Source organism: Dermacentor andersoni, chromosome 11 (genome assembly GCF_023375885.2).
Source record: "Dermacentor andersoni chromosome 11, qqDerAnde1_hic_scaffold, whole genome shotgun sequence".
Classification (NCBI taxonomy): domain Eukaryota; kingdom Metazoa; phylum Arthropoda; class Arachnida; order Ixodida; family Ixodidae; genus Dermacentor; species Dermacentor andersoni.
This window is the reverse complement of record NC_092824.1, coordinates 105,838,514-105,863,993: the sequence shown is the minus strand read 5'-3', so window position 1 is coordinate 105,863,993 and position 25,480 is coordinate 105,838,514. Positions and strand designations below refer to the sequence as shown.

The window sequence follows — 25,480 nt, the reverse complement described above, 5'->3', positions numbered from 1 at the left end:
GTAAATACGGTAAGCAGTACAGATTAATATTTGGGATTCCACAAGTCCAGGTACGCAAGTCTGCATGGTGGCCAATCACCCTCCGGTGCATTGTTCTGCCCACAGATCTGAATTTCAACCGGTAAATGTTTTCAGACTTTCCTTTTTGGTATAGTTTGAATGAAATCTACAGAGAGAGACACTAGAGCTGCTCATGTTTTAGCTCTGGCAATATGTAAGGGAGGCTTTCTGGACAAATAATTAAACGCAACTTCAACAATAACCTGAGCTCAGATGCGTGTCAGATGTAGACTGGTGCTACCCTCTGGATATTCACAAGCAGACATTTTGTTGCACAGTGCCTGGTTTACGATGGCAGCCTGAATTCAGCAGTTTCTGGAATAAACTCGAACGCTGGGTTTGCTGGCTTTTTATAAATGGGCACTCTGGTGACCAGCATCTCTCTAACCACGACAATGGCAGCATCTGTGGCAGTACACTTACTCAGGTTCCAGTCAGACAGTGTGTTGTCATCGTCGAGGCCATCGTCCGACACGGAGTCCTCCTAGCAAATATATAACGAAAATGCTTATGTTTGTCGGCATGGCAGCACAGACAGAGACACTGACAAAGACAGCAGAGATAATGAATTAGCTCGTATGACCATACCAAGGGCAAGAAAAAAAATTATATATCTACACACAAAACACGTGTTACAACGGACCTTTGGATATAACGGACCATATTTCAACCTTAGTTTGTTCTACCTATTTGATTAACGCAATCAAGTTCATTTTTAATGGACTGCGCTACAACAGACTATCGGCTACAGCGGACAAAATTAGCGTAAATTTTTTTTTCATAATCAGGCATATAAGACGTACTCTTGCCATGTCGACATGAGCTGACAACTGACTTGCAAGGGCCAGCTAACGATGGCGGCTATATTGGCTCAATATCGCATGTATGAGAGAGGAAGGCTAACATTTTCCTTCGTATATAAACAACTCCTACAGATAAAAAGCTGATATTTGCAGGAATGTTGTATATAGCCTTTCTCTGCAAAATGTATATTTCGAAATATCTTTATGTTCTCTTGGTCCAAAGCAGCATCAATGTTAATATGGAGTTTTCTCATTATCATTACAAACATTTTATTACATTATTATTTTTTCAAATAATTGTTAATGTTTGCTTGTGAATGACACCATTACAAAGCGCATTCCTTCTACAAATTGATACCATACATTCTAATATCAAGCACTTGCTGTATAGGTAAGAAAATAATTTACTAGACTATCCAAAAAACTGCCCATTTCCCCAAGAACAGGAAAGTGTTAAGGGGCCATGACAGCCCACTTTCAACCATTATTTGTGCATTGCATGATAAACTGCAGCTCAGAGCAAATTGTCAAGCTTCCGACCTTAGTCAAAACCAATTATATTAATACAGTCCAACCTTGATATAACAAAGTCTAAGATCGGTATTTCGTTGCGTCGAAATTTCGTTATATTGAAATTCGACCCTTTCACTCAAATAAGTACCGTATTTACTTGCATAATGATCGCACTTTATTGGGAAAAAATTGACGCAAATTCAGGGGTGCGATCATTACGCAGGTTAAAATTCCCACGAAAATAAACGTTTTCTTTTTTGATCCCACATTTGCTACGGGATGACAAGCAGGCGGCTGCTGCTGTCAGTGTGGGACACCAAAACAAGAATGGCGGCCGGCGGAGCAAGCCGAACATGCCGAACGCGATTGTTTTTTTTCTCGTGAGTACATTAGTGACGTGCTGCGTGTTTGAAAATGCTGAAAGTGGCAAATTGTTGGTGTCTAATGAAATGAGACGACTATTCCTGGCAGAGGCCAAATGGCAGTTTCCATTCCAAATGGCACAGGGATGTTCATACAATATTAAATCCAAGAAAGTGATTCCTCAATAGGTGTGAACCCTGCACTGAACCGTTTATTTTTAAAACATTTTTGAAGCACTGTCACCAAAGTTACACACTTCCAACAATTGCATTCGCCGACAAATGTGTTTTACGGCCTTGCTAAACCTTACTGTATGACAGCCTATAAATGACTATGAAAGTAAAATGCACTTGTTCAAAGTGGCACTAAATTCGCTCGCCTGACAGGGCATTACATACAGTTCAAGACTAAGTAGCTTGTTGCACCTTGGTTCATGTGTCGGACATATCACAAGGCTTGTGGCATGGTTAAGCCTGCAGTCTGCCTCCCTAATGTGATGCTACAGCAAACAACTAGACATAATGTGCTTGTTTTGAGCTGCATGCCTAAAACCAGTGCCCTTTCTGTACCAACCCACCATGTAACAGGTCATTAAATGACATAGCATGTCCAATTACGCAGTGCCCAAACTCGTGCACAGAGCATTTACTCACGTCGATGTTGTCGTCCATGTGCTTTTGACTGTGCGTTTTGGACTTATGAAACCTGGGTCGGATGTCCTCCTCCCGATCAGGAATCATCTCGTCCTCTTCAACATCTCCCTGTAGAAATGAGTCACCAAAAGCAGACAGCCTTGTGAGCAAAAAAAAAATTTTCCCAAATATTCCTGAAGAGCTCTGCCGACTCCCTTCAGACAGTACGATTCACTGCAGCCATCATTTTGGCATCAAATTATCTTGTGTCATCACAGACAGCTCAGCAAAGTTTAAAATTGCGCTCACAATAAGCTTCATCAGCTGTTATATACACAGGAAAAATCTTGTTAATTTGGACTTCATAAGACCACAAAAAAATGCCCAATTACTGTCCATGCCAGTACGTTAGTAGCAGCTATGGCAAGACTGTTGCGTACATGCCAACCTGTTAAATAAAATCCAGCAGACACGAAACAGGAGGTGACGGCACACACATTTTTAAAATGCTTGCTTGGAGCACATGCCTTCTCAGGGATACAGACTCATTTATTAAAAGACGACTTAACTTTACAGTCACCACACAAGCAGCAATAAACTCAGCATACCAAAAACTGACAAGCAACACACTGTTTCTAGATCACAATGACTTTTTCAGCAACTTTGGCATATCCGATTTCGCTTGCTTCCGGAAATTCGTCTGCACAAGTTTCCTCGAAAGATAGACCACACCTAACATCGTTTCAACATCAGAGGACTTCTGAACAGAAGGTTTGGAGACCCGACGAGCAAAACTTTACTGCGAAGAAAATTTTTTCCATAAAACTTGAAGAGAATTGTAAAATCATGAAAGAGGGGAGGGGATCAAGACTAACTGTATATTTTTTGGTGCAGAACATTGAAATTTAATGTATGGATTGAAAATGGCATTAGAAGCTTAAATGCAAATTTTCAAATCTATTACTGTAACAGATTGCGTTATAAGAAATTACGCATTGCCTGTTCATGAAAGCCTAGCATAACTTTCCATTCTTGTTAAGACTTTTGTGCTGATTTCAAATATGTAATTATTTTTACAATAGGCCACTTAGTTCTGAAGATAAATTAAATTGATTGTTCATAATTTGCGGAAACAACAGGGGAAAAAAACGCACTACGAAATTCATATTGGCGCATGCCTGGGTACTAGAAAACACAAGGAACACAATGGTAGGAATACTATTTTGATGCATCAAATATTACTAATTTTACAGCAATTCAATCTTTACTGTTCGAATTGTGGCTACCCTACTGTCTGATCTAAAGCAGAATTGAAAATTTTTAACGCAAAAATTCGAAAATCTGACCCTACCACTGTGTACTTTGCACACTCAGCTACAAGCCACAACAAAAATTATGGCTCTATCTGCTTTGAAGGCAGAGATATCGCCGCTGCAAATCAGCAACAAGTCAAAAGTCGGTGTTTTGAGAAAATGAGAAAAAAGGAATACATTCACTTTTAATCAAAAGTACAGAAATAATTTTGCATTATTTTGCAGTGAAAGTGGCTAAAAGCCACCAGGAATGTAGTCGCTCTGACCACGGCCACCCAAATGCGGCAAAAACATCGTTTAGCACCTCTCGCAGATTCCTGGTGGCTTGCACCGCGCGCGCGGCAAGGTTGTCGTTCACGCGGGTCGAGCTTCACGCCTACGCGATATCGCCGTAACACGCGCATGTGATAACGATCTTTATGGCAAGGCCAGATTACCGATCGCTTTTGCCTCCTGCGACGCTGCCGCCGCACACCTTGCACTTGACAAACGACATCAGTGCGTTCACTGAGTCCTACTGGGGAAAGCGAAGCCTGCCTCGGCGTCGACTGGCGCGGCTGAAACGCCGTCGGCGCGAGTGAGCAAATCCAACACCCGCTTTGTTGCTGGCGTTGACGCAAGAACTTGAAGTTATTTTGAGCATTCACCTCCCTCTGCAACAAATCCGCACGCTGCAACATTGCAGTGTCACGCGGAACGCGGCCGCTGTCCGTAACGATTTCACTCATTTGTGAGCTGGCTAGGCCTACTTCGGCATCGTCCGCGGCTTCGGCATCATTTGCGGCGAGCTACTCTCGATGCTTTCAGAAGGAATGGAGCGCTTTTGAAACTTATAAGCTGATCGCTTCTTCGTTTTGCCGAACTTGTGCCTCGTGGCGAACTTCCCCGGTGGATCGGACATCGTTCGGCATGTGCCAACAAACCTACGAGACGCGCCGTCGCGTCGCCTGCGGAGTGGAGCAGACGATGGGAACCTCGCGCAGCCAACCACAGCACGCGCTTTTGGTCACGTGCGCTAGTCAACGAATCGAATCGCGCGTTCGAGATTTTTTTCCTCCCCGGATTTCAACGTCACTGGCGCACCGACGGAGTCACTTTTGGCGGGAAATTCAAGGAGGAAAGCTCCTCTTTCCAACGAGACCAAGATGGCTGCGATCGCGCGCATAGAAAGAGAGCTACACGCCGCGATAAAAAGGGCTGTTTTTGCGCGGAATTCAGCTCAAAGTGATGTTATAAATTGATATTGCGGACGAAATACTCTTCCCTGAGATTCGAAACTTGGTGAATAAAAGGAATATTAGCTGTAGATATCGAAAATTTGGTTTTCAAAAAATCGTTTTTTTCGCGATTTTTTCGCCGCAAAGAGCCGTGTCCCCCCTTAACTTTTCATACTTGCACAGTTCAGGGCAAGAAACTGCCATAATTATAGAAAGCTACTTTGGAAAACTTGTATTCAACATTACATGTACACTGACTGCCATGTAGCACTACATAGTGTGGTGTTGAAACAAAAAATACAGAAAGAAAATATAAACTGAAAATCTGAGAGACTATCTTGCCCTCAAACACACCTTGGGGGTTACAGTAAAGCAAGTGGGATAAAAATCCGCCAAGCCGTTATTCTGCTATGCTTTCCGCAAGCAAGGTGGCAAACAAAAAATTAGGGGTATGCAAATGCCAAATTGCAGATCTCAAATCGAATGTCGAGTATCAGAAAATTTTTCACAAAATTTAATGCTTACATATTTTGGGCAAGAAAACACGGTGCTGCACATTAACAAGAATGTAGCAAGCTATCAGTAACTTAATTACAGTGGACTCTCTTTAAAACTGAACCTCAAGGGACCAGGGAAATTGGTTCCATTTATCAGGAATTATATTTACTGAGAGACAAAGCCTAATACAATTGCACAAATACAAAACCAACACACCATGAGGATGGTGTTCCATTTAAGGGGGGAGGTGGGTCCTAAAAATGTTTTTCTTATTTTTGGGTGAATCTTTAATAAACTCCACTGTCTGGGGTAATTTCTCGTGCTGATTTGAGATCTGTAATTAGATTTCTGATAGCTGTAGCAGTTCAAAAAATATTGAGGTCTGAAGTCAAATTAATTTCAAACTCGTTACGGGGCTTTTTGATGATTCCGTCTTGCTAAACCAAAAACTAAATGCATGACACCATTGCTAAAGACCTACTGAAGGGGGTGATGCTATTTTTATTCATTTGGAAGCATTTTGCGGACAAGAAAACAATCTTGCATTTATTATGAACATTTTTTTCTAATTAGCAGCGATTACTATACCTGAATGTAATTTTCATGACGGTGCAAGAGTAATAAAAATAGCATCACCCCCCAGATCATTTCAATACGAATAAAATGATACCACCCTTGTCATTTTTGGCCAAAAACAACCCAGAAAAAACACCCGTAAGGCGGAGTACAGTGTGCAAAAACATTGAACTGAAATAAACGCATTTGAAGTTTCAAACAAATGTAGCTTTTGCTGAAGTGAATCTACAGCAATACAAATGGCACCATTTTGAAGCTGTGTTTTGTAAGAATGGCCATACTAAATGTGTGACTGCACACTCTCAAAATAATAGCACAGTGGCCACTGAACTAGCACAAGAAACTTTATTAGGCACCACGCTCTACAAAGAGCATGGTGCCTGGGTTTCAAACCGAAGTGTAGAACTCTGTGTGGGCATGAATATAGTTCCAGTGTTGTACATGCAGGCTGCCTGATTGATAGCAGTCTCCATTACAATCAGTGAGGCACTTTTTTTTTTTCATTTGGTAGAATTGACCATGTTACTGAATGAAGGCTCCGAGTGTAAGTAGCCCTCCTAGTCATCTTCACCTGACAGTGGCTGTGGAACTTAGGATCAGAGAGCCAGTGATAGATATGCAGCTGCTAGGTGCTTTCCAGAATTTTACTTATGTATGATGCCTCGATCACTTCTGCAGCCAGGTGTGTGCCAGCCCAAGGGGCCTAGTGAACAGAGCTCATGATGTTCTCTTTATGAAGGGGTGGTATGATAGATATTGTTACGAGCTATCGTGACAATATGATAATAGAGTGAACGCGCAATGTGCTTGGTTGCGAGTCCGAAGTGCCGATGCGCGAAATGCATAGCTGCAGATACAAGGAGCCGACGCGCGATGTGCTTAATTGCGCAGTTCAAGGTGCCGACGCGCGAAATGCCTAGTCGCGGGCTCGAGGACTCGACCCTCGATGCGCTTATTCGCGCAGTCCGAATTGCCGACGCGCGAAATGCCTAGTCGCGGGCTCGAGGAGTCGACACTGGACGCGCTCATTCGCGCTGTCCTACGTGCCGACGCGCGAAATTCCTAGCCGCGGGCTCGAGGAGTCGACACTCGATGCGCTGGTTCGCGCAGTCGGAGGCGCCGATGCACAAAATAATTAGGTGACGGTCCGAGAAGTCCGCGCGCGATGTGCATGATCGCCGAGTCGGAGACTCCCTATGCGCGAAATGTTTAGCCGCGTTTCCGAGGATTGCGCGCGCGATACGAATTTGTCACGAATTCGAAACACCGAGTGCTGAAAGGCTTAGCCGCATGTCCGAGGATTCCGCGCGTGAATCTTGGTCGCGAAGCCCGCGTCGCCAATGCTCGGAATGCTTAGCCGCGAGTCTGAAACGTCCACAAGCGTAGGGATCGGCCACGCTACTGCGATGTCCGCGTAGCGCCCGTTTTGACACGTCGAGATTACGGCGAGTGGAGACACCAAACTCGCGAGGTACAAAGAGCCGAGCAGACGACGCGAGCGCCGGACCAATGGCGAACCGCGCTGGAGTCACGTGGCGGGCGCGGCCAATCGCAGACTCCGGCACGACCTTCAATCATTTGCTTTTTGTGCGCTTGTTTCTGTATGGAGGAGATCGCTGAAGCGGCAAATTTGAAGACTGAGAAATGCGCTTTCCAACGAGACCAAGATGGCGGCGCTCGGTCGCGCTGTTCCGGGGATATTGTGGCGTGAAAAACGCTGTTCTTTCTTGATTTCCGTGAGATTTTTTGCCACCTTGACTAATGAAACGAATCTTTTAGAGCACTTCTAGGTGGTTTACAGGAATGATATTTGGGTATCAGATAGAAAAAGGGTTATAGAAATTGAAAATGTGATTTTCAAGAAATCGGTTTTCTGGCCATTTTTCGCGATCTAAAACCCGCGTCCCCCCTTAAGAACCAGTTCTGTTTGGGCGATTTCTGTTTATTCAGATTCCACTGTATACAGAAATCAAGATATACAGTACAGTCTACTCTTATTCAAGAGAAAAACAACTTGCATGCTGGCACTGATTACAGCTTAGTTTTAACATATGAAGGTCTGGAAAATAAATATCTTTTTTATCAATGGAATTTACGTTGAATAGAACCAAGTGCCTTTTTTCCTATAAAACTAAAGAATTAATGATACTCTGTAGTACTTATACCAATAAGGTTCTGTTTAGTAGTACAGTGAAACCTCGTTAAACTGTACCCGCTTCCGTTGCAACTGCTGGTACATTCGAATTACCGAGCGTTTTCGCCCATTAGAATACACATAACTTTGATAGGACTACGGCGTCAATTCGAATAAACCGGAAGTTCGAATGAACAAGATTCGACTGTATGTTCGAAAAGTGTTTCAGGGCCCCTTTAATGACCTTAGATCAATAAACAGTATGTAAAATTCAGGAGACTTGGCAGGCATGCCACTGTTTCGCAACAAACAGACAGGATTCTCACCTTGAGCAGGATGATGTCAATCTCCGAGTACTTCATGCCCCGGACGAGGATGGGGACAAGGCGGGACAGGTGCGGTGCCAGCACCTCTCGACAGATGGGCTGCTCCGCCAGCGAGAGCCAAAACTCGCAAGCCTCCAGCGCAACACCTTCGTCTGAGTCTTGTGTGCGCATCAGCATGTACTGCACACAGACACAAGAGAGGGAGAAAAAGATCCCAGCTCACGACGGCAGTTCATTCCAGACCAACAATACTCATTGTGGCAAGCTTAGGTTACAGATAAACCTAGACTTGTATTTCCCCCAAGTCAACTGCAGAATTTGCTGATCCCCCATCATATTTTGACTAATTTATCAGCAGGTAAATAAGGAGGTTTTTTTTTTTTTTTTTAAAGCCTGGTTTTCATCACTTTCTACCCTTTCAAAATAGGCCTTGCTCACCAAATTATAACACAAACATGTTGCATCCAACCATGTTAGTGCAAGCCAAGAAAAACTTCTAGCTCGTACAAGGGTGACATCAACGTTAATGACATTCCAATGAATTCACGAAAAGGAAGGTCAAGTAACAGCAATCGCAGTCTTTGGCCAAACAGCATCATGATGTACAGACCATTCCAATACCACGTCTTACTAGTCCGAATAGCCCTTAACAGCTATTGCTGCAGAAGCCTGGCACACCCGTCAGACAGTACGATTCGTTCAAGACCGTCATGTTGGCATCAAAATCAGTCAAGGTGTCATCACTTGTGTGCAAGGCAGGTGCAACTACCTTAGAAGACAGCGCATGGCGGTGTATAGGCACAGGCACCCAAAGGACATTTATTAAAGCTTTTCCAATCCAATCCAATCCAGGAGCAAGAAATGAGATTTCTGGCCAGTGCCTGCAACTCACCTCGATGATGTTGTGTATGTGGGGGATAAGGCGGTCCATGCGAACCTCCAGAAGCATGACTAGAGCACGGCACACGTTCTTGCGCACCTCGGAGTCTTCGTCCGAGGCCAAGTGAAACAAGTTCTGCGGGAGAACACAAAATAAAAAAGAACGAAATAACTAATTAGACAAGGCACCAAGTTTCAAAACCAGCAAGTCTAACAATAAGATCTAACTTCCTAACAAAGAGTGAATTTACTGAAATTGCCGCTACAATTATTCTTACCAATGTTGTAAAGCAAACATAACCACACTTTCTTGGGCATGGTGAGGGGGACGATAACCCTTAGAAAAACAAACTTTTGAGTGCTTCCACACAATGCAACGAAGAGGACAACGCTACAGGATCAAAGAGACGATTCAAGAAAGCTTCCCGAGGAAGAAGCTCAACAAGCATAGTACCTCAATGAACGAGTCAATGTGGAGCATCAGGGCCTGTGTGCGGTTGACGATGAACTGGTTGATGCACGCAATGGCGTGCGACCGGATTCGGGGGCTGCTGTGCCGGAAGAACTGGAGGAACTTGGGCACCAGCACATTGAGGGGCCGGTTTAGTGCATCTGTGTCCAGCATCTCAGCCGAGTCCTCGCAGATCTTCTGCAGGGCTCCGAAGGAACCCTGTGTGTGTTAAAACAAGGGGAAGGCATGAGGAAGCAAGATAATTTACATGAAAGCACGTGACAAGCACGATCTCCCTTCATTTTGATAGCCCAAGTACTCATCTGCGGACAGCTTTTCGGGGACAAAGCTTTTGCAATGCATTCACCGTGTTCTAACAGAAAACTGCTGCATGGACAATCTAATGGGCAAGAACGAACTAAGCTCACAGAGACTCGCACATTCCCGCCATGTTATTATGGGCAGCACTGGTTTGTACTGGCCATTTATTGCTTTTGAGCTTTGCATTTGCAGCACAGTGGTTATAACAGCTTTCGCTGAGGCCATAAAGTTAGCATTCAAGGCTGTTAAATTACCACTCGACAGCATACAGCACTCCATAGCATACCATGAACATGAAGAGAAAAAATAGCCTAACCCATTCAATTTTGATTATGTAGAAACACTTAATAAAACTGATCATGTTATTCTGCAAGTGTATTAACAATGGCATGACATGATGATGATAATATGAATCCAACTGCAAGCACATAGAGACAATATTTTCTATTCATGGGTATTGCATAGCGATATCACGTTAATATGGTCAAGAAACAGTAAGCACATCCATACAATTACTTTTATGCATACAATTCTACTGTAGTACTGGGCATTCGGAAGTTCGGAATCAAAACCAGGGGTGGGGGTCAATTCCTAGCCACAGAAAATGCCCGTGTCAACCACCTTACACTGATAATAAACTGAAACTGAAACCTTTATGGTGACATTATAACGTGAAAAATTTTTGTCCACAACACCAGCCACTATAAATTTTTGTCGTGGCAAAATGCAATGAATGCAGGCAAGGTGGCCCCACCTCGCAGACATTGTAGTCCTCGGAGTCGAGGAGCTGGCAGAGACGCGGCAACAGCTCGGGCCACTGGGTGAGCTCGCCCTTGGAGGCGATGGTGGTGATGAGGATGCCCACCGTGGCACGGATCAGGGGCGAGTGGTCGCCCACGCTCTCCAGGCATTCCGCCTTGATGAAGTCGCCCACCTCCCGGGGAAACTTGTCGAAGTGTGCCTTCACGTTATTCTTCAAGATCAGGCCGCTCAGTGACCGCGTCGGCTCATCTGTGCACCACCAGAGGCAAAAGTTTTAACCAAGGGCTCGCAGGGATAAAACGTTGTCCGTGCCCTATTTTAATGCATATTCTACTGTTTCTAAAGGGAAGCTTTCTTTGCCTTTTCCGCCCCTTTGTGGGTGCTGGTTGCTATCTCACCAAGTGTACAACTGTGGCTACTGGGCTTGTGTCACTGGCTAGGTGCCCAAATAGACAAGCAGAATAGGAGGCAAGGAGTGAAGTTGGTTACTGAGAAGTGACGAATTGGCAGCAGAAGTAGCCAAGCGCGGATAAAAAAAATGAATAAAGAAAGACCAGAGTGTGCACTCAGTGCACTGAGTGACAAGGATTCAAACTTGAACATATATCTGAATCTTCGCTTACTATTGTTCTATACGTAAGTGTGGAATCCGGCCTCATTATTTTTTTTTGGAAGTTGAAGGCAAGTTAAAGCTACTGTGAAGAAGAAGACGCGCCTCGCGGCACAGACACATCGCCAACGCGCGGCTCGGCTCCGCTCGCGCTGTTGATTACTGTCGCCTTTTTTGGACAGTGCTTCGGGCTGTCTCGCCGTTCCCGGTCGCTGCGCTTTTGCCTGAGGAGCCGCCAATAAACCTCTTCTCAATTGGTGGAGGTGCTGGGACTCAAACCCCATCGCTTGTAACCCTGGAGCTGCGATCAAGAACGCTATCGCCCGCCATGACCGACAGCTCATCCCAAACGGCGCCGACGCCACAGTCCGTCACTTGCACCGGCGTTGCACGACAACGCGACCCCAAGATCTTCAGCGGTGCAGACGACGAAGACGTAGAAGACTGGTTGGCGTCATATGAACGGGTGAGCGCGCACAACAAGTGGGATGATCCAGCGAAGTTAACCCACGTCATCTTTTATCTGGCTGGTGTTGCCCAACTCTGGTTTCACAACCACGAAAGTGACTTACCCACATGGTCAATCTTCAAGACAACCTTTACTGAAGTGTTCGGCCGACCCGCTGTTCGCAAACTGCGTGCTGAACAACGCTTGCGCGCCCGAGCACAGCAGACGGCAGAAACATTCACGAGCTACATTGAAGACGTCGTGGACCTGTGTAAACGAGTCAACGCGGCAATGCCCGAAGCTGAGCGAATTCACCATATACTGAAGGGCATCGATGACGGCGCTTTCCAGATGCTTCTAGCCAGGAATCCGCGCACTGTGTCTGAAGTCGTCAGCCTATGCCAAAGTTATGATGAGTTACGGAAGCAACGCGCTTCGACTCGGCGTGCTCTGGGCAGCGACGACTTGGTGGCAAGCCTTGACAGCACGTACGACCCATGCTCATTACTTCAACGGGTCAAGGACTTCGTGCGTGAGGAAGTTGCCCGCCAACTTTCTTTAGTCCCCTTCACTCAGGAGCCCACCTCCCGTCTTCCAAACACGCTCCGCACTTTCATCTCCGAAGAGGTCGCTCAAGTTGTCCCTTCCGCACACCATCAGCCGCCTGCAGCCACGAATCTCAACTCTGCTCTGGCAGTGCAGCCTGTCGCGACTCCTCCCACCTATGCGCAGCCAGTCCTGCCTGTGGCTGCGCCTCTTACGTACGCGCAGGCAGTACGCAGGCCTCCGCCTGCGTCTTTCGCGACCCATTCCCAACCGGTGCCACCGGAAGCCCATGCTGCATCTTGGACCGCACCGAGAGCTAATCCTTGGAGGACGCCTGATAATCGTCCCATCTGCTATTCTTGCTGCACTCCTGGACACGTCGCCCGATATTGCCGACGTCGACCTCAAGCGTTCGGCGACGCCTCTCGGCCCTACCAGTACGGCAGCCAGCCCTTTCGCCAATACGCCACTCCTTCCCACCAACCGTATGCTCGTGCTGACCTTCCAGAATTTCCTTCGCGTCGCTCGCCATCCCCTCGCCGACGCTCGCTCTCCCCAATGCGTCGGCGACCCGCACCACCTGACCAGGAAAACTGAACGTCGCAGTTCACGAGGCAAGAACTGCGCCCCATTCGAACTGTCTAAGTCCTCGCGCCTGTCCTGCTAACGTGGTCGAAATTAGTGTAGAAGGTGTTCCTGCATTCGCTCTTGTGGATACCGGCGCAGCCGTTTCTGTGATAGCCGCCAAACTGTGCCGTTCGCTGCGCAAGGTGACCACGCCGCTTTCTGGACTGTCGCTTCGTACGGCAAGCGCTGTTACGTTTCGCCTACAACGCGCGGTAATGCCGGCGCGGATGCAACGGACGCCGGGGCTTTGTTCAAAACGGCGGACATTTTGGCCGGTTCGACGCCGCCGCAACGCCTACCCGCCAAGCGTGTCCAGGCGTGTTTCAGTGCCACGTGTCTTCGTGTGTGCGTGTGTGTGTGTGTGCCCTCGCTTGTCAAAGCGCGGCAGCCGGGGAGCGGAGTTCCCCGAATGAGGAGCCTGGACGTCTCTCGGCTCAACAGTTCGCGCCGTCGTGGGCTCCTGCTGCGCCGTCCCGTGACCTTCATCCCGTGACCTTCCCTCCTTCCTTTTTGGACCGCGACGCCGAGGGTATAAGAGCAGCTGCCCCCGGACGCCAGGGAGAGGCTCCGATTTGTACTGTTGAGTTACGTGCTCTCCCGTCTCTCCACTTCGGTCGACCTGACCGGCCGCTCTTTTGCTATGTTAGAATAAACAAGTTGTTTTGTTACCAGTCTTCTCATGCTTTGCCGGGACCTTCGGATGCTTCCAGTGCCCCAGGCCGCCAGGCCAACGCTACCCTTGGGGCTTGCGACCCATTGGCAATAACGGGCGTCAGCACCGAGACCCCAACAACTCGTGCCAGCGGTGCGATTACAACAGCGCTCAGCACGTCACTCCGCACGCAGCGTGTACTGTACGTGTGCTTATTCACGGCATTGTTTACATAGTGGAGTGCATTGTTCTTCCCACCTGCTCGCATGACGTCATCCTCGGATGGGACTTCTTATCCCGTCATAAAGCCGTGATCGACTGCGCTCGCGCCGAAGTTGAATTTTCCCCTTGTGACGCACCCTTGCACGAAGATTGCGACCGCCCTTCTAAACTTACCGTGCGCGAGGACACAGATATTCCACCTGGCTCCTTCGCTCTCGTACCCGTCTCTTGCGATGCCATCACTGATGCAACGGTCCTCTTCACACCTTCCGACGTCTTCATGAGCCGTAAATCTCTCCGACTACCCTTCGCAACACTTGACATGACTGGCGGCTGTAGCAATATATACTTCTGCAATCCCCTCTGTGCGCCTATTACATTGCTCGTGGGTGAATGCCTTGGCATCGTGGAACTCCTCGACTCTTCGTCTTTGGTTGCCGTCCCCGGAGGCTCTTTTGATGTCGACTCCGGCCAGTCGTCTTCGATTTCCGCGCTTGAAGAGACGTCCAAGGATGCATTCTCGAGTGCCATTGCCGATACCCTCACACCTGCCGAACGCGCCGACCTTCTTGATCTCCTGCACCACTTTAGAAGTTCATTCGACGTTTCACAACCTCACTTGGGCCGCACGTCGGAAGTGCAGCACTACATTGACACCGGTTCACATCAGCCGTTACGTCAACGACCCTACCGCGTCTCGACCGAAGAGCGTCGTGTCATTACCACCCAAGTCGAAGATATGCTGCGCCGTGACGTTATTCAACCCTCGCACAGTCCCTGGGCATCGCCTGTCGTTCTCGTTCGCAAGAAGGACGGGTCTATTCGCTTTTGCGTCGACTACCGTCGGCTAAATAAGGTAACGCGCAAAGACGTCTATCCTTTGCCGCGCATCGACGACGCCCTCGACAGTCTTCAGGGAGCAGAATTCTTCTCGTCCCTTGACTTGCGTTCGGGGTACTGGCAGGTACCGATGGCTGCAGCCGATCGCCAGAAAACCGCATTCATTACGCCTGACGGCTTATATGAATTTAACGTAATGCCGTTCGGGCTTTGTAACGCCCCTGCCACCTTTGAACGACTCATGGACAACACGCTGCGTGGCCTCAAGTGGTCCATATGTCTGTGTTACCTCGACGATGTCGTGGTTTTCTCGCCTGATTTTCCGACTCACCTGCTCCGCCTCAGACTTGTTTTGACCTGTCTAACGAACGCTGGCCTCCAACTCAACCTCAAGAAGTGCCGCTTCGCCGCGCGAGAGCTCACCATTTTAGGCCACGTTGTGTCCAAGCACGGCGTTCTACCCGATCCTGCAAAACTTCGAGCAGTCACCGAGTTTCCGAAGCCTCAGACCATCAAAGAACTTCGGAGCTTTGTGGGCCTATGCTCATATTTCCGGCGCTTTGTTCGGAATTTCGCATCGATCATGGCGCCATTGACTCAGCTTCTGCGCGGTGACACCACCCTCTCCTCCTGGTCCCCTGCATGTGACTCCGCCTTCGCTACGCTGCGTCGCCTTCTCACCTCCCCACCTATTCTTCGCCATTTCGACCCGTCGGCTGCAACTGAGGTACACACAGATGCCAGCGGAGTCGGTCTCGGCGCCGTCCTCGCCCAACGAAAGCCAGGCTACCCCGAATACGTAGTCGCCTATGCGAGTCGCACGCTGACGAAGCCTGAGGCCAATTACAGCGTGACCGAAAAAGAGTGCTTGGCCTTAGTATGGGCACTTGGCAAGTTCCGACCATACCTGTACGGGCGCCCCTTCGACTTGGTCACAGATCACCACGCGCTTTGTTGGCTTGCCAACTTGAAAGATCCCACTGGCCGCCTAGCCCGTTGGGCATTACGCATCCAGGAGTACGATATTCGCGTCGTATACCGCAGTGGGCGAACACACTCCGACGCCGACGCCCTGTCTCGTTCACCTTTACCTCCAGACTCGGCCTGCGGAACAACTTCCGCACACTCCATCTCATCTCTCGACATGGACTCCTTTGCCACCGCACAACGTCGTGACCCGTGGATCGCTTCTCTTTTCGACTATCTTTCTGGATCATCGACCATCCCTGTATCCCGAACCCTCCGACGCCAAGCAGTTCATTTTGCCATTCGTGACCAGCTGCTCCACCGACACAATTACTCTCCTGAAGGCCGTCGGTGGCTTCTCGTGATTCCCCGCAGCTTAAGGTCACAAATATGTGCCGCTTTCCACAACGATCCACAGTGTGGCCACGCCGGAGTCTTCAAGACGTACGAACGAATTCGCCACCGCTACTACTGGCGCGGCATGTACAATTTTGTACAAAAGTTTGTTCGGTGCTGTCTTGACTGTCAACGCCGCAAATCGCCGCCTTTACGCCCGTCTGGTGCCTTGCAGCCGCTCCCGTGCCCTGCCACACCCTTCGATCGCGTCGGCATCGACCTATACGGCCCGCTTCCTATGACGCCAGACGGCAATCGGTGGATCGTAGTTGCTGTTGACCACTTGACACGCTACGCCGAAACTGCTGCTTTACCAAGTGCTACGGCACGGGATGTAGCCTTTTTCGTTCTACATCGCTTCGTGCTTCGACACGGCGCACCTCGAGAACTCCTCAGCGATCGAGGTCGCGCCTTCCTCTCCGAAGTCGTCAGAAGTTTGCTCTCGGAATGCCGTATTATTCATCGGACAAGCACAGCATACCATCCCCAGACTAACGGACTCACAGAGCGATTTAACTGCACACTTGGTGACATGCTGTCGATGTACGTGGCATCTGATCATGGTAACTGGGACCGCATCCTTCCATTCATCACGTTCGCGTACAACACCGCGATCCAGGCCACTACGGGATTTTCACCTTTCTTCCTCCTGTATGGCCGCCAGCCTACGCATACCATCGACACGCTCCTTCCATACCGTTCTGACGCCTCCGAGTGTCTACCTGTGTCTGACGTCGCCCGACAGGCCGAAGAATGCCGCCAGCTAGCGCGCTCCTTTACGGCCGAGCAACAGCAGCGCCAGAAAGAAAACCGCACCGACACGCTTCCGAACACCACCTACGCTCCAGGCGTTCTTGTGTGGTTGTCTGTGCCTTTCCAGACTCCGGGGCTTTCCTCGAAACTCGTCCCAAAATTCGAAGGGCCTTACCGAGTCTTGGAGCAAACATCTCCGGTGAATTTTCTTATTGAGCCACTGTCACCACCTGAAGACTTGCGCCGGCGTGGACGTGACATTGTCCACGTCTCGCGTCTCAAGCCCTACCACGACCCTCTCCCTCCTGATTCTTAAGGCGCCAGGATGGCTCTTTTTGTCCGGGGGGAGATTGTGAAGAAGAAGACGCGCCTCGCGGCACAGACACATCGCCAACGCGCGGCTCGGCTCCGCTCGCACTGTTGATTACTGTCGCCTTTTTTGGACAGTGCTTCGGGCTGTCTCGCCGTTCCCGGTCGCTGCGCTTTTGCCTGAGGAGCCGCCAATAAACCTCTTCTCACTACTTTCCCCTTTAGAACAAGGGACCCTGCGGGACCCAAAATGTAATTTACTTCGTTTTCGGTCGCAAGTGCTCTCTTATTTAATGCCAAAACCAAAAATGAATGATCCAAGATAATAACGGTTACAGCAAAGTGAATACTTCTCTCAGCTTCAAATTTGTGTTCTGGTAACAAAAATGTCAAACAATTGTCGAGACCAAGTTCAAATGGCACACCCTGGATTTGCTAACGAGTCGGCTAGTGGCTTGGCTGGCTTGCAGCTGGCACATGCTGGCATGGCAAACCACCCCATGCCTCATAAATATTGAAGAGAGAGCCTTTGATAGCGCACGCGCTTCTTTCACATAGCCTCTGTTCTCTGTTCTTTTGTCAATCTTTGTGTATGCACTCACGATATAGAATACAATGAAGTTATTTTTGTGTCATACACAACTTACTCATTACAAGGTTCAATGCTACTTGAAATTTTTAAACACAAATCGAATACATATTTTTTTTTTTTTCATATCATAGTGATTGATTCAAAAACTTGATATTCAATTTTATCAAATGTCTGATTAAAATGAATATCCTAAGTGAAATTAGTCTGCCAACGTTACGCTGACATAGTCCAACATAGGGCAAACACACGTCATGCTTTCGGCACTGCAATAAATATTGGAGCCTGAAATATAAGGAAAATATTTTGTGCATGTGCCCACCAACTAATCGAAGTGCTGTTTGTATGCCAATCAATCATTGGGATGGTAAGCCACAACCTTTTGTTCATTTATAAGCTGCCAATTTGAAATGGCTTCCAAACACCACTGCAACAATGAAGGTAAATTAGATAATTTTATTGCCTTGCCGGTCTGTGTTAGTTCTCAAAAGCAACAAAATATTTCGCACTTAGGTAATCCTAAAATTTCACTACTCGGGCTTCGCTAGTTCGGAACAAACTATTTATTTTACACTCTGAATGCTGGCAAAAGAAACTAAAACTGCATTAGGGAAATGACATATCTTATTGCATATCTGCATAGCAAATGTTTTGCAGATTTGAAATATATATTACATGGGGGTAGTAAATTTAAAACGAGGAGGCACTGGTGGGAGGTTTTTTTTCTCTAACTTCGTTGTTCACTGCCTCGCCATATCAAAACTATCATCATACTTAGTGACATTGGAGTCGTTGGATGTGTCTATAGCCCAGAAAACCCTTCCATCACTGTCAATTCATTCATTAAGAAAGAAATCATCCCTGGAGCTTGATGACTCAATGAAATGAAGGCCGTGCTTTCGCAATTGGTGCAGCAACACGTGGCTAGCAGCCACCATTTTTAAAATCTCTACCAGACTAACGTTGACTAAGAGAGTCCGTAAGCCCCCTAGCGGCCAATGAGAGAATTCGCCACAACTGCAAAATGGATTGAACCAGCCCAGCCTGCTACTGGCACTTCGAAGAGCGCCCAAACATGTGGACGAGACAGACTCATCCTCGCTATTTAAAGGGTTCTATACAACTCAATAAAACCACACACATTGACACCTGGTGGGAGTGTTCAACATTTCAACCCAAGCACCACCACCTTGATTATACTTGAATTCGTGAAAAGGCTTATCCCTGTTAAGGCATGCACTATGTTCACAAACAATCACTGGAAACATCACACAAAATTAAGCAATGCAAGATATGAGGAAGCTGCAAGCTCACCTTCAGATTTCAACTTTGTGAGGACAAATATGAGGTAGTTGTTGAAGTCGGGGTACTTGTTCAACTCCTCAAGTTTCTGTAGCAAAGGGAGAAAGAGAAATTGACAAGGAATTTGTACGATTGAAAGTGAAAGGGTATGGTGGCAATATCCTAAGAAAAGACATGTCTTAGCAAAGGCAACATCTATTATTTATGCCCAACACACAGGCACTCCAAAGGCACTTGGAAAGGTGTTCACATGGAGTGAACACATGACAAAGGGGACATCTCCTTTTTTGGCAAGGATCCCTGTTAAATAGGTAATACTCGCTCCTTCACGAGCCTAACAGGGCAACCTCATATGCTGCTCTTCGACAACACAAAACTTGATGAAATATAATGGGGCAGCAGTGACACTCCCACTTAGACCGAACACTATATATTTTAAACTTTCTGTCAGTTTGAGTTTAGGGAAGCAGGGCCATGTGCTTTGCAAAGTTACTTACTGAAAACATGCAAAGGAGATTTCACTGTACTGTGTTTCAGCGGTGAAACTGCTTTGGCTAAAGCGTTCTTCAGTGTAAAAGAAATGGGGGTTTACTATAAAGTATTTAGTTCACCAGCATGTCAGGAGTAATAAACGCTCAACAAGCTACTACTGCATAGCTGCAACTCTACTGTCATTAGTAAACTGTTTTTTCTTCATCCAAATGCACCAATTATTTAGGATAGCTTTGTTATAATCAAATCAAGTTTACTTCAGCATATACACAATTTAAAAAAATATGCTGGGAACACAGACAAAGAAAACAAGCCACAAAGGCTCGACGTGCTTGAGATTAATTAGGCATCTGGCCATAGCGCCGGTTAGAATTAGCAAGCGCAAGACAGGAGTAATTAGAGATTGCAGGGAGAAGTCTTCGTCCTTTAGCGGACATAAAAAATAGCTGATGATGGCAATCTGGACATCAATTCAAAGTGTAAAATAAGTAAGGCTACTGGCTTCCATAGCAGGTGTTAACAAGGCTATGTTGTAACATTTTCGTTTTGTAAAAGTACGGTGCCTGCTCGTGGGAACATGGAGCTCATGGCATTGCTCCGTGGAGTGCTCCACCACCGCCGCCTCGTGAAGTCTTACGGCACAGGTGCAATCAAAGCAACTGGCGAAAAGCTCAGCGAGTCATCTGTGTCAAACTGCAAGGGGGAAACGGTGGTGGCACTCTGAATACTGCTACAACGGGCTCCCATGTTCCCGCTAGGAGTGGCCTACCTATACTTTAACAGAGCTTTAATTCAGCAAGCCCTCATGTTTTCACATATGCATCAGCTGTCTCAATCAGATTGTTCAAGACCGCGGAATTTTGAAGGAAACATACGGAGACCACTTGGAACTCCTGACAATACTGCAGATTGTGGGCTTATGCATTTTTCCTCATTCCACCTATGAAATAAGGCACTAGACTAAAAGGGCAGGTTGTCTAGTCCCACTACTGCAGTGTATTCAAGCATTACTGGTGCTATAATCTGAGCTGTTCACAAAAAAGGGGGTACTGTTTTCAATGAATGCTAACACTTGTTGACCAAGCAGCATCATTCCTAGTGAAAAAAAGTTCAAACTTGCCAATATTTAGTTTAGTTTATCTTAAAGTGCAGTGCAATCTGTCACTTGCATTCACCGCCCAATTAATTTTGCTGCGTTAATGTACACCCTTGCAATTTTTTAACAATATCATGCGAGTGTTGACCGCAAGGCGTGTCAATGGCTTTGAAGCGGCGAGGGCTGCAGGATTGGCAACTTTATGTGCGGTCGTGCAAGACGAATTCTAATTCGAATGTATTCTGCGGCGCTGTTTGGCTTTAGCGTATCACCTCACCGCTACAGGGCCGCTGACATGCCGCGCGGTCGATGCTCGCGCGATATTGTTAAAAAATTGCAATTTGCAATTGCAAATTGACAATTTTCGCACTTGCTGAAAGTGTTCTTGGCAACAGCTGCACATCTACGTTATTTGGAACACCAATCAGCCAATTTGTTTTGACGGCAGCTTTAAAACCAAACTGTGAGATTTAATTTCTCCAAGCTCAATAGGCCATGAGGGAAGACAGTGGGAGGCTCCGAATTCAACCTTTCAGATGCTAATTAATTCTGCCGATTGAAAATATAGCTCCACCACATTTTTTGCATCTTCAGAGTGGTAAAATGCATAATGCTGTAGAACAGATTATTAATTTTCAATTCTTCGGTAAGTTTTGTCAAGTTATAGAATGTGGGCACCTTGCGAGAAACATGAACTACTTCATGCCTAGTCTAAATGGAAGGCACCTATACAGCTGTTTAAAAGCTACAATGAAAGAAGCGAACTTGCTACGTGACAGCACACCGACAGCGAACATCCAGTTTACCTTACAGCTCATTTTACTAAGATGCATTACACATACTATTCATACTTGCAGCCCTCATCAAATCAGAAGTGTCGGAAGATTGCTGTGTTATTTTCATCAGAGATTCTACTTTTTACTAACTATTTTTGCATGCACAATTGTGGATGGAAAGGTTATTTTCGATCACTTGGGGTAATGAGCACCCAAAAGCACCCTTATGATCAACAGTAGAACGTCATGCCCAGTGATGTGACCAAGTTCAACAAGAGGACATTCTAAGGCAAGCCACGTAAACAAGTTTTTTCCATTAGTGGGCAACTGAGAATAGTTATGACATGAACAAGTCTTGCATTCCCTTAAGCGCAGTGAAGTGAACGTATAGTAAAGTTTGCCATTCTCAACAGCTCGATAAGTCTCTTCAAACTGCAAGTTCCACAATGAGTTTATATATAAACAAACAGGAGGGCAATCGTCAGGTCAAGTTTATTTTCAGAAGCATCCCACGACCCTTTATTTAGCTTGTAGTCGCATCATTTATTTTCTAGAGGCCTTCTTCACATTGCGTTTTTTCTTGGGGGGGGGGAGGTGCCCTTTGCGCAACGCATGCAGATTTCTTTGAGCAGCAAAAACATTCTTATTCAAGGAAACAAAATGTTACCGCTGGCGAGATTTCTTATCCTCGCATGGAGCAACCACAACCGTTTCGTAATGCACCTCCCCCTAAACAGTATGTGCCTGTCATTTTAGCTGTGACACAGTTCTAATACACTCCACTATCCTCCAATAACAAGACATTCGGACATTCGCAATTTGAAATGTCCCTTATATAGAAGATGCGAGCCGTCACAGTCTGACTAGTCCTTCTTTGGGACTTATAGAAATGCAAGGGAGTAGGCTTAGAGGCGTTGAGATGTAGCACCGGAAAAACTGCTCCTACCTTCATATCAAATATATCTGCATAGTGTTATCACTATGGTAAATGGTAAAGCACTCCGGGTTTCTTTTATTTGTTACATGCTCAGAATTTGCATAAAATCTTACTGCACTTACTAGAAGGGCGAGAAACCTGTTAGTTATTCCTTACATTCATTTGAAAATCAAGAGATCCAGACAGTGTTATTACCATGTGGACGGGGTTAATATCGCATCTAGAACTGGTGTCACACACACATTTTTAATTAGGTATATTAAACCCTGTAATGATAGATGCAAGGAATGCAGAAAGTTTATTCACAATCATAATTACACAAAATAATATTCAGCAGGCTTAAGTGTAAAAAATGTCACAAAATACATTAGCAAGCATAGTTTACGTACAATAATTTTAGTCTACCTTTAAAGTGCTTTTTGTTGACACCTGCAACTGATAACCCAAGCAGTGAGAGTATGCACTATATGCATTCGGCGGTAGAATCAGCTCCAAGAATACACTGCAACTAGGAGTCGCTGCTTTAATGCCATGATGTATGTATAGTTTGCCCCACACAAATGGAATTAAACTTTAACGCTTTAAACAGTTTATGCTATTTTTTGCTCCCATTGAACACAAGTATCGAGTACTTTAGTCCAAATAACCTTGAACCCAATCTAACAGAACAATGGATGCGGCAAGGTGTTGCGTAGCGACAATGGCATTTTCCCTGCTACAATGTGGCCAACGTTACCTCGATATCATGACAATGTGCTTTTTTGAGATATGAGGAATTTCAATGTGACCTCCCCAGTCCTTCCTCAACTTGCTACAATGTGTTGTTGCACAGAAAACGTCCTCAGAGTACATGCAGGCGGGTTCCTAAATGTGCAATTTACATGGCTGCGAAAGCACCTCAGAAATTACGCGCGTGCTTGCACACGTTCGAAACTGGCGGGCTCAGATTTCTTGGCACTGCATTTCAAACATGACCTCCTTCGCCCAGATCGACTAAGAGCTGCGTCAGCAAGATTTTTAAGCCTCGTAAACATGATTTACATCAAAATTTGTGCAACGTTAGGTATTCCAGTAGGCAGGTTACGTGCTATATGCGAGAAAAACTAGATTGCTCATTGCCGGGCGTAGATTGCATTTCCAGAATGTTCGTGCTGCGTCATACTAAACTACTGCTGCGAGCTAAGCGTTTGGCGGCATGGCTTAACAATTTTAACTGAATGAGATTGCAAAAAACATGAAATGCGTCCCGAGAAACGATAACGTCATGTGGCGAATATGAAGTAACGGCACCGTCACTGGCGCACCCGTGTTGAACCTGATACACTGAAGCTCCGCGGACCAGAAGTCAACCTCATCTACTGAGCATAGAGCACTGCGGTCATTAGCGGTCATTTGGAACCGGCTTCACGTCAACGTGCGGCCTTAACTCCTTTTTCCGCTGCGTTTTCGGCCATTCATGACTGATCGAAGCCGGCGGCTGCAAGGGCCACTTTCGAAATACATCGTGCGCAGCGTCAAGTGGTAGCTAGTTCCTTAAGCGGATTAACCAAGCTGAACTATCTTCAGCTAACAGGAAAGAATTCGAACACGCACCGCACTGCAGCCCGTAGCGGTAGCGAGAACGACGCAAACACGATCAATGGTGGGAGATTAGATTATTGCTCAGCACGCAGAAACAAGAGAAAAAAATAATATGAGAAGGCCAGACGTCGCAGTACTTCGTGGCTGAAAAAGCGTTGACCCGTCTTAACTCGGCGTCTCGCAAATGCTTGTTCGGGGGCACTTCGGCGAGAACAGAACATTCGAGACCCTCGTGCGGCGAGCATTTCAAATCTGCCCATTGATCGCCCCGGATGGGTTACGAGCGGGTCGACTAGGCCTAACTCATGCGGCTGCATGCGCGAACACACGAAAGGGACGGCCGTTCGGAGTGCCGGCCAAACACCAGTACCTGTTGTACAGCACGCTGAGTTGCCGTGTCCGGAGACTGCGATTCCTTCAGAAGCTGCAGGATTTGCCGGAGTCCGTCTTCTTGTGGTTGCCACGATAACGACATGCTGCCTCGCATCTTTCACGTAACCGGCTAAATTTTGATGCGGACGAGGGAAAAAAAGAGAGAGAAGGGTAAGAGAAGGCGGGGGTTGGAAAATACGGCGAGAAACGCACGCAGCAGCGCCGCTTCTACTGCGGCGCAAAATTCCCCGCACCCGGCTCACTCATTCGCTCGGAAAAGCAAACGCAACGCAAACAAACATAGTCGCGAACCTAATTACGCCTTGTGCGACGTATTTACAGTAGTAATCTCAAATTTTTTCAAGAAATAAGACAAACCTCGCAAATGTGTCAGTCAGTGCTCATGGCGGAAAAAGGTGAGCAGGCCGAAAGAAAACCCGATACGTCGTGCTCCACTACGTTTTGTGTCAAGCTAGTTGAACTGGTCGTTAAGAACAATTAGGGTACAAGCAAAATAAATGCGTAATGACTGAGTAATTTATACATATATATAATTATCTACACAACTCGTTTGTCTTCATTTTTGAAGTTTTGTTTAATAGGTGGCGACAGCTGTTGTAGGCCTTGAATAAAAGAAGCTCGCGGGACATTTAATTTACGGCAATGTTTCAGCATTCTGCTGCTCATACTGAAGTATATAAATTGATACAGGTGGATCCCAATTACGCATCAGAATCGCTGGCGGTCAATAAAAAAGCACATCAAATATTTCGGTCACTTATAATTTACCGGACTCGGTTACTTTGATGCTTACTCACCAAGCTCCTAACCGAGTCAAGGTTTTTATCACTATGTTTACTAATCTTTGCCCGAAAGTAAATAGGAAGACGTCCCATTCACGACTCTGGCACAGAGCCTGCCAACTATACATTTAAAACTACATTTAAAGTGACAATAAAGGGAAGCCTTACGCTGCGGTGTGTTATTAAATTACGTATGACTTTTACCGCGATAGTAGGCTTGGTGAGCTTGAAAAGACAAAAGCTAATTACCAGAACTGTAGTGCAGCAAAAGACGAGGGAGGACCGATGCAACATGGGCAGATGCACACTTCCATG

At 46.6% G+C, this 25,480-nt stretch overlaps 1 protein-coding gene across 2 annotated transcripts in view; it reads right to left on the bottom strand.

The window, feature by feature from the left end:
• The window catches only part of Tnpo (transportin 1), a 74,826-nt gene extending 50,014 nt beyond the window's left edge, over window positions 1-24,812 (bottom strand). For both annotated transcript variants that reach the window (XM_050186031.2, XM_072285568.1), the window contains exons 1-9: window positions 24,741-24,812; window positions 24,361-24,492; window positions 19,121-19,196; window positions 10,841-11,097; window positions 9,769-9,984; window positions 9,328-9,450; window positions 8,436-8,615; window positions 2,393-2,500; window positions 484-544 (exon numbers count right to left, since the gene is read on the bottom strand). In XM_050186031.2, the coding sequence (XP_050041988.1) occupies window positions 484-544; window positions 2,393-2,500; window positions 8,436-8,615; window positions 9,328-9,450; window positions 9,769-9,984; window positions 10,841-11,097; window positions 19,121-19,196; window positions 24,361-24,477 (1,138 nt within the window). In that variant the 5' untranslated portion in view covers window positions 24,478-24,492; window positions 24,741-24,812. The remainder of the gene's footprint in view (window positions 1-483; window positions 545-2,392; window positions 2,501-8,435; window positions 8,616-9,327; window positions 9,451-9,768; window positions 9,985-10,840; window positions 11,098-19,120; window positions 19,197-24,360; window positions 24,493-24,740) is intronic.
• Window positions 24,813-25,480: the final 668 nt, after the last annotated feature.